The 12,093-nt window shown below is 55.2% G+C and overlaps 1 protein-coding gene across 1 annotated transcript; it reads left to right on the top strand.

The window, feature by feature from the left end:
- The first annotated feature begins 4,395 nt into the window (after window positions 1–4,395).
- On the top strand, window positions 4,396–11,778 carry ARR3 (arrestin 3). Its single transcript, XM_071813341.1, is given in 16 exon segments — window positions 4,396–4,542; window positions 5,064–5,094; window positions 5,274–5,334; window positions 5,718–5,762; window positions 6,270–6,469; window positions 6,567–6,626; window positions 6,886–6,953; window positions 7,236–7,371; window positions 7,469–7,553; window positions 7,672–7,744; window positions 8,216–8,353; window positions 8,843–8,926; window positions 9,215–9,238; window positions 9,698–9,750; window positions 9,968–9,987; window positions 11,592–11,778. Coding segments are annotated over 16 exon segments (1,185 nt in total). The 5' UTR covers window positions 4,396–4,525; the 3' UTR covers window positions 11,682–11,778.
- The last annotated feature ends 315 nt before the right edge of the window (window positions 11,779–12,093 follow it).

The following is a 12,093-nucleotide window of genomic DNA, read 5'->3' as shown; positions in this document are numbered from 1 at the left end:
AGGATGAGGATGAAGATGAGGATGGGGAACGAGGATGAGGATGGAGTGCCATGCGAAGCTGCTGTCTTGGCTGTTTGGCATCACGAGCTGTCCCCTGCAGCCATGAGCCCAACGCAAAGGGACCAACCCCACCACCAGCCCAGACATGTCAAAAGCCCCTGCCGAGGCTTCCCCTGGGCTCCTGGCCTCAAGAGGAACATGTGGCCGGGGCCACCAAGAAGTCAGACAGCCCCCTTGGTTTTGGGCTGGTAGCTCTGGGCCACACAGCAGCAGTTGCATCTCTGACCATGGGAACACACAGCAATGGGGGCTCTGGAGACCCTCCTATTATTTAACAACATAGCAATAATTCCTCAGCGCCAGGAAGGCACCTGGCTTCGGATTAATGCCGTCTGCACCACTTAATCTGGATCAGGGGAGGAAGACCAGGAGCTTTGAGGGGCTTTGAGCAATCAGTGGTGCTGGCTGCGGGTGTTTACATAATGCGGCTGCGGTGCCAGGATGGCGCCAGATGCACCAGCACCGGGCAGCTTGGCCAGCACCTGGGACACTCGTATTTCGGAAGGCACTGGGGGTTCAGCGGTGCCAGCACGCTGGGTGGCTCCAGATCCAGCCAGGCTCCCTTCGGAGGGCAGACCCTGCGGACAAAGCACATGGACCTGGCGGGATGGGTGGGATGAGGCAGCTCAGAGGAGCCTTTGGCCATTTATTAAACAGGAAAAAGGAAGAAGGCCTCTCACGTTTCCCTATTATTTTTACCACCAGCCAGCTTCCTTCCCCAGCACTTGGTTCTGAGCATGGCGTGAGTGTGGGAAGGGATGTGGTCTGTCCATCTCGCCATCGTTCTGGGGGAAGAAATATCTGCTCCCCAATCTGGGCATGGTGTCCCTGGCTAAATCTGCCCAATCAGGATAAAACCGAGCTCAAGCCTCCCACAATAAACTCAGCGCCCCATCCTCATTGTGGTCACAGACCCTACGAGCACAGCCCTTCTGAATGGAACCGAACTCAAGGGCTTTATTAAGCACCTAATGAAGAACCACAAACAGAAGGTTGGGGATTAGGTGCTCCAGGAACGGCTCTGGGGGCAGCCAGCGGGCAGCCAGGTGGGGCTGCCTCTTCCCCCTCTTCTTCCTCCTCCTCTTCCACCTCCCAGCGGGAAGGTCGCAGTTCACGTGGCCCCTTGACCTTGGCAGAAATAGCGCCCGTTAATCTGCAAACTAAGCAGCTCTCCTGTGTGCAATTAAAGAGATCACAAGTCCTGGGCAACGTGTGTGGACAGTGAAAGCCCTGGGCGGTGGGGCTGGCATGTTGTGGTGGCTCCCAGTGGCCCACAGGCCTGGGGGCACAGGTGGGCTGAGTTTGGGAGGGGTTGGTACCCAGGTGATAAAGGTGGTTTTGCTGACCCAGGCTGCTGGCAGCTCTGGGATGGAGGCACAGCAGTGAGAGGGATGCTGTGACTTAGTGTGCTGAGCTTGAACCAAGTGCATGGTGCCCAAAGTGAAGGGTCTGACCAAGCAAGCGAGGGCTTGGGAGATGCTGGAGGTGAGGAAGATGAGTAGGGCCTCGCTGGAGCAGTCTGCAGGCTGTTCTCGGGCTGACCTGGGCTCTGTCCCCTGTCCCTGGGACCAGCATCCATCCCGCAGCATCCACGGAAGGGTGGTAGTGGTGAGTGCTTCTCTCCTGGCCGCACGGCAAATCCACTCTGCTTCCAACAATTTTCTATTTGCAGCAGCAAACCTCGAATTAACGATGTGCTAATCGGGTCAGGCAAGGCCAGGCTGTGATGTTACGAAATGATGCGAGGCTGAGCAGACCGCCCAGCAGTGCTGGGGGAAGGTGGTGGGTCCATGTCCCATCACCAAGGGGTGGCCGTCCCTTCCCTGCTGCATTGGGGGGAGCAAAGCCCCGCACCCCATCATCTTGTACATCAGCATCCTCCTGGCGAGGGTGTCCTGTGTGCCCTGGGCCACCGCAGGTCACCTCTAGGTGACCAGCCAGACGTTGGCCATGCAAGAAGCTGCCTGTACCTCCCATCCATCTGTTCCCCATCCAGCAAAGTGCGTAAGGGAGGGATAAAATCCGTCCAGTCCCTCCCACCCCTCTGCCATCTCCATCCACCCTCGTGCCACTTGCCATGGGAGCAGTTGTAGAGAGTCCCCATGGGAATCTGTGCCCATGTCCCTGCCCACCAGCAGCAGAGCTTCCACCTCAATTACCGTCACCTTCCTTCTAAGCCCGCTTTGCCAATCTTCCCTAAGCTGCTTTCTCAGGGCTCCAGCCGCAGCCGTATTTATAGCCCACTCTTACTCATGAAGCGTCTCTCCAATTAATAAACTAATAGGATTCGTCCCCAAAGTCCCTCTCCCACGAAGCGCGCACACACACACCCTGGGATCAGATGCCAGGGGAGGGACTGCCCGGGGTGAGTATAAGAAGCAGCAAGACCAGGAGCAGACCCGTAGTGACTGGGTTGCACTGGAACGTGCTGGGAGAAGGAGAGCATCTGTCTGTCTGTCTGTCTGTCCACCTGACAGGTGAGTGCTCCCTGGGCCCTGCCAACACTTTGGGGCATGGGCTCTGCTGGTTTGTATAATGCTTTGGGGCAGGGATGTTGTTGCTGGATGGTGGCTGGAAGGAGGGTGTTTTGGGGTTGAAAGGGGAAAAATGTGGCCAAAAGGATTTCAGCATGGCCAAGCCCCAGGGCATGGTTGGAGGCGTCAGCATAGGAGAGCTAAGCCAAGTCCAGTGGGGTCCGAGTCCCCTGCTCTGGGGTTTGGGAGGTGGACAGGAGTTCTGCTCTTCCCTCCTTCACTTTTCATCACCTCATCCCCGGCGCCCAGGCTCTGGAGAGGGCTCAGCCTGCAGCACCGCGCTGCTCCCGCTCCCTTCGCATCTTCTCTTGCTGCTGCCCAAGAAACCCAGCAGGTGAGGATGCCCGAGCTCCACATCCCACAGCACTGGAGAGCACCAAAGATCCCGTGTTTGGGATTAATCCCTTGTTTTCCTGTGGGAAAGAGGATCATCTCCCATGCCCCATATCAACTCCTTTTTCCTCCCCAGCTTCTCTTCTCTCAAGTAACAAGGGATAGGACAAGAGAAAACGGCCTCAAGTTGCGCCAGGGGAGGTTGAGGTTGGATGTGGGGAACAATTTCTTCCCCAAAGGGCTGTGGGGCATTGGAACAGGCTGCCCAGGGCAGTGCTGGAGTCACCATCCCTGGAGGGCTGGACAGACGGACAGGAGGTTCTCAGGGACATGGGGCAGTGCCAGGGGTGGGGTAATGGTTGGACTCTCTGATCTTCAGTGACTCTTCCAACTGAAATGATTGTGTGATTCTATGACTTTATGATTCTGTGATTCTGTCTCTGTGGTTGCGTAAAGAGGCAACTCTGCCCACACAACCCTGGGGCTTAAAATCCTACCTGGGTTTAAGCTTTGCTAATGTCCGAGCTGCCTAACTTTAAGAAGCTGAGCTCATCCCGTCTAATCTCTTGGCGAATCAGCTGGTGATCAGCGTGATATTTACGTTTTAATTCGGGCTGCCAGGCTCGATCAAGCCAAAAGTGGGCAGCACAGGGCTGGGCACTGGCTCTGGGGCTGCCGTGCAGGGATGGGGACTGCGTACGCACATGGCAAGAAGAGCCAGAGGCCACGAATGCATTGCAAAGAGCAAGTTTTATTTTAGTTCCCTCTCTACTGGGGGATCTCCAAAGCCAGACCTAAGCTCCCAGCAGAGGTGACACCAGCGGGGACGCAGGCGCTGGTCAGTGCAGCCCTGCTGGAAGATCTGAGCCTGCTGAGCTCGCCTGTATTTCAAGGCTTCAGGCAGGCACAGCCCCCTGCTCTTTCTCACAACAAAGCAGGAATCTCAGCCATAGTGATAAGGTGCCTGGAGTTTCTCCCAGGCCTGTGTTATCTAACACAGAGCTTCATCAAGCACACAAGGTCAGTAAAACAATTAGCGTGATGTATGCGCTTTTTCTACAGACAGGTGGAAGTCGCTTGAGCGTATTTACATTTAACTAATCTCCTCGTCAAATCTTCCACTATATCCCCATACAGGGACGGAGGGACCATCAGTCAGGGCTGTGCACCCCAAAACCACCCTGCCCATGGGGAGGCTGAGCTGCCATCGACCATTCTGCCTGTGGTTTCCTCGCTCTCCCCTGAGTGATGGAACAAAATGAGCCCATTCCTTCCCCTAAGCCACGACAACCAATTTCCTGCAGACAAGAAAAATTCATAACACTGAAACTCCATAAGCCTTTTTGTTCATTTCCTTGTGTTTCCAAGCCTTGAACTCACTCTCTTTGGAGTCACCCCTGTGCTTCCTATTTTTTGAAGCCTGTCCTGCCTGGGGCATTGCTCTCCATTTTTCTCTTCCACCTCCTTCTCTCTGCCTTTTTGGTGATGGGTTCTGTCCCGTTGGCTGGCGATGGCCAGCACTGCCCCTTCCCCACCACCTCATCGCTTTCCCTCCGTCTCTCCCCACAGATCCACACCTGTGCGGCTGCTGAATTAAAATGGCAGACGGAGCAAAGTAAGTGTGTTTATATATACAAGCATACATATATATATATGTATATAAAAAAACCAATATTTTTTTAGATTGGGATGGAGCAAGGGTACTGCAGGGCAGGAGAAGATGGAGATAATGAGACCCCTTTTTCCCCCACCCACTGTCCCCATGGGCCAGAACGTAGGATGGAATGAGCCATCGTGGAGCCACCAAAGCACCTTCTCTTTTCTTCTGCGTGTCTGTGCTTTCTCACTTGCCCTTAAGACAGCCCCTCCTCGATGGGCACACACTGAGCTCAGGAGCAGGACACCCCTCGGGGCAGCCAGTTTGGCTCTGAGTTTGCAGAACACCCAGCTCCCTATGGCCAGGACATCCCATGCACGCTCTGGCGCAGCTCTTGGGGATGCACCACGCTTGCAGGGATGCGCCCCGCTCCTTGCCCCGGGGAGAGGAATGACCCCCATCCCTCCCTGCCCCACGCTGTGCCGCATCCAGCCTTGTCCCGGGCGTTCCCAACCCGTCTGTCTGTGCTTCCTCCGCAGGGTGTTCAAGAAGACCAGCCCCAACACCAAGGTGAGTCCATGGACACAGAGATGGGACCTCTACAAACCCTCAGATGCGATGCCTGGGGCTGAAACGCTAATGACAGGGTTAACGAGACCCGCGACACCACCCAGGGCTTGAGAATTTTGGCCAATTCAATAGCAAACTCTAATCCGTTCCCTTCTCTTCTTTGGCTGTGCTGCCTCCAGCTGTCCATCTACCTGGGCAAGAGAGACTTTGTGGATCATGTGGAGACAGTGGATGCTGTAGGTGAGTGGGGCTGTGCCCGCTGTGCAGGGGGTTGCCGGGGCAGCGAGCAGTTGGGGGGGGGTGGTCACTGTGCCCGTGGCTGCCGTTTCTGCTTCCTGCTGGAGCAGGAGGAGCAAGGACAGCTCTGGAGGAGCAAACATCCTGTTTTCCTGCAAATACCCTAAAGGAAAATGGTGGGGAAATGGATAAAGTCCCTTTGCAAAACAAGCCGGCCGTGCTGCCGGTGGAGATGCTGGAGGAGGCATTGCTGCTGCCCTGACCAGCAGCTCACCTCAGTCACCTTCCCAGCTGATGAGCAGATTATTTGAGCTTAAAAAGCACTGTATTTTTGCAAAGATCTTCCTTGTGGCTGAGCTCACTGGCCTTTCTCTGTTTAATTGCAGATGGAGTCTGCCTGATTGACCCAGAGTACCTCAAGGACAGAAAAGGTATTGTATTAAGACACAAAACCCCATGTTCTAAGGGGAAGGGATGGAAACCGGTACAAAGCTGCCAAGTAACCTGGGACAGCACTCAGGTTAAAACTGCAAAGGGTTGTCTACAGCTGGTCATCCATCAGGGCCATGGCACTGGCCTGGAGGGGAAGGTGGTCTCTTTCTCCTCATCTCTTCTGCTCTGAAGCTGCCCGTGCTTTGCAGAAAGGAAAACAACACCCTCAGACACATGGTGTGAATTTTGGGGTTGTCCTATGCAGGGACAGGAGCTGGACTCAGTGAACCTTGTGGGATCAACTCAGGATATTCTATGATTTTATGATGAATCTTGTTAACTTTCTACTTAGCGTTTGAGGTCCAGGTCCTGATAACAGTCATACTTCTCCTAAAGAGTTATTAAAGTAATTTTTTTTCTCTTTATTCAACACCTTTCCTGCTATGTCTTCCCTTTACGTCACCCTTCCCCTAACCCTGCTCCACTCCATCTCCATCTGGATTCAGTGTACGTGACGCTGACTTGTGCGTTCCGCTACGGCCGAGACGACCTCGATGTGATCGGGTTGACCTTCAGGAAGGATCTTTATGTCCTGACCACCCAGATCTTCCCACCAGTGCCGGACCAAGCACCCAAAACCCTCACTCCCTTGCAGGAGAAGCTGCTGAAGAAGCTCGGGGAGAATGCCTACCCCTTCACCTTCGAGGTACCGGGGGTTCAGCCCTTCCTGAACACACAGCTCCATATGGGGCGCACCAGGGCTCATCTCTCTTCATTTGCTTTTTTCTGTCTTTTCTGCCCAGATTGCCCCCAACCTGCCCTGCTCGGTCACCCTCCAGCCGGGACCGGACGATGTTGGGAAGGTGAGCTGCCATCCCCAACCCATGTCCCCTGGACCTTTTTCTCCTGGCAAGAGGTTAAGTTATCGGGTGACAAAACTGAGAGCTGCTTCTCTTTCACGGGCACGTGGTCCACGGGGTGAGGGTTGGAGAGGAAAGATGGTTGAGGCTGGGACCAGGATCTTCAGGGATGTGGTGGAGGAAAGAGGGGAACGAACCTAAACCTTCAGCAGCTCTGAGTCCCTCCTGTTTAGTGACCATACGTGTGTGTCCCCTCACCCAGGCCTGTGGCGTGGACTTCGAGGTCAAAGGATTTTGTGCTGAAAATCTGGAAGAGAAAATTCACAAGAGGTATTTACAGGGGTTCCCTTTTCCACCCCATGGCCCAAAAACCAAACCACCAGATCATTTTGAGGTGCACGGCTTAGGAGTCAGGCTGAGGACCTGCAGTCAGCCTGTGCCACTGAAGGAGGGACAGTTGTCCCCATGGCAGCTTCCACCTAAGAGCAGGCTGCAGCTTGCATCCTTTGGCTAGAGACACTGTGATGTCCCCAAAGACAGCCAGCGTGTCCCCATTGAAGTGTTGACACGTCCCTGCCGGGGGGCTGGGGATGATAGCATCTTGCCCTGCAGGAACTCTGTGCGCCTCGTCATCCGCAAGATCCAGTTTGCCCCCATGAAGACAGGGCCAGCCCCAAAGTCGGAGACCACCCGGCAGTTCATGATGTCCGACAAGCCCCTGCACCTCGAAGCCTCCCTGGATAAGGAGGTTGGTACCTGGGGGGCTGTCCCCTGGCTCATGCCACCACGCGTGTCCCCAGGAACAGGGACACCTGGTCACGTAACTGAACCTCTTCTTGCCACAGATCTACTACCACGGAGAGCCCATCAACGTGACCGTCAACATCAACAACACCACCAACAAAATTGTGAAAAAAATCAAAATTACAGGTGAGAGGGGGCAGGAGGGGCACATCTCGGTGCCCATCACATCCCGGCCTCCCCGTCGGAGATGGAGCCTCGTGTCTCTGCTGCGTCACCAGCGCTGCTCCCTCTTGTCTCTCCTCAGTTGATCAGATCACAGACGTGGTCCTCTATTCCCTGGATAAATACACAAAGACTGTGTGCACCGAGGAGATAAAGTAAGTAAAAAGGGGCTGAGGTTGGTGCAGCATCGTGGCCAGAGAAAAGGAGGGGAGATTGGTGGGGAGAGGGGGTGGGGAAGATGGTTGCAGTAAAAATTTGAGGGTTAGAAGAGCAACTGCAGAGGAAGCAGAGGAGAGGAAGGGCTGGGGACAATGTGCCCCCCAGCACAAGCCGCTGTCTGCTGGGGATGTCCCTGGGGAAGGTGCGCAGCTGCCTCCCGGCTGCTTCTCCTCCTCGCTTTGCATCTCTGGGGCAGCCACAGCCTCCGCGTCCCTGAGAACCAGGAGGGCGGCAGGGAGAAAATAAAGAAGTGGTTGTATAAGGGAACGAAAGGAGGAAATGGGCCCAGGCAGCAGTAAGGGAAGGGCAAGGTGGGGGGGCTCTGGCTCTGCCCAGGTGCCTGGGGTGATGCTGAGCACCCACCATGTTGGGGTTGGCTCTGAGCTCTCCTCTCCCACTCCTTCCAGCGAGAACGTGGCAGCCAACTCCACCTTCTCCAAAACGTACTCCATCACCCCCACGCTCTCGGCCAACCGTGAGAAGCGAGGTCTCGCTCTGGACGGCAAGCTCAAGCACGAGGACACCAACCTGGCCTCCACCACCATGTGAGAGCCGAGTGGGCTTCCTCCACTCTCCGCCACATCCTCACCCCTCTCTGATGGCTTCCTGCTGCTTGGGATGCTATGGGCTCCCACCAAGGGTCCCCCCCAACTCTTACGCCTAAGCCCACCCCATTCACCTGGAAAATGTAGGGATTTTGTGCCACGGCCACAGACCCACTTCTCCATCTCTGCTCAGCCCCAATCATTGCCCAAAGTCCCCTCTGTAGAGCTGCATGGGGTCTCATCTCGGGAGTAAATCTCAGCTGAGGTGGATCAAGAGACCTCCAGAAAGCGGTCTGTGGTTGCAGCCAAGTGACCTGCCCTCCACTCACTTCTACTGCCATGTTGTGTTGTCCTCTCCTGCTAAATCCCAGTGCACCCCACAAAAAAATTGGCATGGGAACAGCCCCAGGAGCCGCCGTTGGGGGGTGGCCGGGGTCTGCGGTGGCTCATGGCCAGCACCTCACTGCTCTGCTCTGCCTTCCTCCGCAGCCTGAGACCCGGCATGGACAAGGAGGTGTTGGGCATCCTGGTGTCCTACAAAGTGAAGGTCAACCTGATGGTGTCCCGAGGAGGGTGAGGATCTGCGGGCATGGGGCACCGGGACTGTCCGCTTGTGCTGTGCTGTGAGACCTCGTATGATGAAGGGACTGGTGCTGTGAACCCCCTTGTCCCTGCCCTGCTTCCCTGGGCGTGGGGCAGCTGGGTGCTGGGCAGCACCCTGACTCCCACAGCTCCATCCATATCACCACTGCCCTTCACCCCGATTATAAATCTTCTACCTTATTGTAATATAAAGCAAAGTCTAACTCCTCCCCTCCTCTGCCCTGACTGATTTCTGTCCCTCCTCTCCCGCTGCTGCAGCATCCTGGGGGATCTCACTTCCAGGTAAGGGAGAGGTGCCTGCAGGGCTGAGCACTGGGTGGGTTTACCGAAATAAGGCTTATTGAAACAGGGGTTATAGAAACAGGGTTTATTGAAAAGGAGGCTGAGGGGAGACCTTCTCGCTTTCTACAACTACCTGAAAGGAGGCTGTAGCATGGAGGGTGTGGGTCTCTTAACCCAAGTAACAAGCCACAGGATGAGAGGAAACAGCCTCAAGATGCGCCAGGGGAGGTTGAGGTTGGATGTGGGGAACAATTTCTTCCCCAAAGGGCTGTGGGGCATTGGAACAGGCTGCCCAGGGTGTGCTGGAGTCACCATCCCTGCAGGGCTGGACAGATGGAGATGAGGTTCTCAGGGACGCGGGGTAGTGCCAGGGCTGGGTTAATGGTTGGACTCTGACCCTGAGGGTCTCATCCAACCGAAGTGATTCTATGATCCTATTCTAAGTGCTTTTCCTTCCAGCGATGTTGGTGTTGAAATGCCCGTCATCCTGATGCACCCGAAGCCTGCGGACGGTAAGTAGTACCCAGGATGTTGCCAGCACATGGGGGATGAAGAGGCCGCCCCCGTGCAGAGGGACCTGCTAAAAGTGACACGGACGCAGCCACCCCCGTGCCAAGGGCCCTGCTCTGCCCGAGCAGCCCCAGTAGCTGAAATGTCATTTCTGTATTAACCTGCATGTGTCTCTCTCAATCCTCGCCTCCCTCTGCTGTGCTTGGATACGGACAACAGATAAGCCAAGGTAAAGCGATGTTTCCTTATACATCAAGCCAGTATTTCCCCTAACACTTAAACCATCTGTGTCCATCACAGATGGGTGTGATATATCCATCACAGATGGCTGCGATGCCCCATTCCCGTTTGAGATTACATCCTCAGGTTAAATCATCCAAGCCCTGAGCCCCTGCAGCGCAGCAGACAGCGTGACACCCTGTGTGGTGGCACAGGCCAAGAGGATTCAAATCCTGGGCTCGGCACATGTTCTGCAGATTCCTAGGGTTTATTTTACACCTCCCCTTGCTGCAAACACAGCAGCCGCTCCTGCTGTGCACCCAGACCTTGCCCTGTCCCCCAGAGGCAGCCACAGTGCTGCGTCTCCTGGTCACAAGTGCCACCACTGCTGTGGTTCTGGTCCCTCAGCTGCTGGAAGCGCTGCAGGTCACAGCACCGCGCCCCCACGCACTCCCGGTTGCCAGAATCTCTTCTCCTCCCACCACATGAGTTAATTCCAGCTGCAGCCCCAGCTGGGGTTGCTGCCCTCCAGCCAGCCCTTGCTTGCAAAGCCCCAAAAAAGCCGTTTTTGTGGCTGGTTACACCCTGCAATGGGAGGCGAGCGCTGGGATTTGGAGCCTGCAAAGTCAGGCTGCAACCGCGGTGTTTTCACACCAAAGCTGAGCCATTTCCCGGCTCTGCAAGGATATTTAAACTTCCTGAGGAGGAAATCTCTTGGCCTGTCCCCACCATCACTCCCTGGGGATTTTGCCAAGTCATTTCACATTCACCAGCTTTTGGAATCGGTTTTGCTGACTCTTTTTTTTCCATTTGCTTCCCCCGCTTTTCATTATGTGGCTCTCCCTTGATGTCATCCACCGCTCGCCTTTCGCAAGGAGGTAACTAATCTCTTTGTCTCCACTTTAATTTCTTTTCCTTCCTTTTTTTTCCCTTGACAATGCAAAATATTGTCTCCAAAAAAGCCAAAAGTTGCAGGCGAGAGCTCAGCTCCTCCGATCACGCCCGCAGCCGAGCCAGCAGTCTGTCCTGGGTTGCGTGTGCTCTGGTTAGGCTGTGCCTCACACTGACCTGTTCCCTGTGGGGGGACGGGCAGGATTTGTGCACTGTCCCCAGCTGATACCGAAAAATCAGCAAAAAGACTCTCTAACACTGTTTTGAAAGTGTTAAAAAGCAGACACTTTTATTACAGCGCACTGGACTCCTCTAATAGAGTGTGCATGTGATTTGCACTTCTTGGTATTTATTACATACGCCTACCACTTAGTTAATGCATTAATTATTTCCATAACCCCTCCCTTTGCCAGCAGTCCATCTTTGGCATTCCAAAGTCTTTATCAGGAGTCTCTAACACCCCTGGTGTCTTGGCAGCCTGATGCCCCCTCAGCGTTGGCTTCTTGACCCGATTTCTTGAGCACACACATTGTCATTTTGTGCTGCCACTCAGCAAAAGTCATGCAGCTCTTTCTTCATTTGGTGGAACATTCCGCTTTCCCAGCCCGTGAGCCAAGGCCATCCCGCTTGGCCTCATGTCCAGCCTCTACAGGGCTATTGTTTCTTTCTTAGGTTTCTGTTACATTAGGCCTAGGGGTTTCTAAAACATTTTTGTCCTTCTCAACGCAGCGAGGAGGACATCGTCATCGAGGAATTTGCTCGCCAAAAACTCAAGGGGGAGAAGGACGACGAAGAGGAGAAGGAGGAGGCCGACAAGGAGTGAAGTCAAGCTGCTGCCTGCCCGCCGCTCCCCGTGCCCCCGTCTGGGCCGTAGTTGCCCCACGTTCCCTTGGTCTCCCCTCCACCCCGGGCTCCCCTTCACCCCGGGCTCCCCGCGCTGGCTCCAGCTCCAGGCTCCAGTTGGGGCAGTGGGAGCTGGTTCATCCCCGCCCGGTCCCTGGGCCGGTGCTTCCGGCTCCTGGCACCCACCGGGGGCAGCATTTGTTGTTCATTTGCATTACACAATACTCTGTGTCACCGTTATCATTAAACCCGCCCGAGGCCCGGTGCAGGCTCCGTGTGCTGCTTCTGGGGAGTCTCAGAATCCCAGGATGTCAGGGATTTGAAGGGCCCTGGAAAGCTCATCCAGTGCAATCCCCCCATGGAGCAGGAACACCCAGCTGAGGTTCCACAGG

This window comes from Patagioenas fasciata, chromosome 11, assembly GCF_037038585.1.
Source record: "Patagioenas fasciata isolate bPatFas1 chromosome 11, bPatFas1.hap1, whole genome shotgun sequence".
Lineage (NCBI taxonomy): Eukaryota > Metazoa > Chordata > Aves > Columbiformes > Columbidae > Patagioenas > Patagioenas fasciata.
This window is presented reverse-complemented; position numbering and strand designations above follow the sequence as displayed.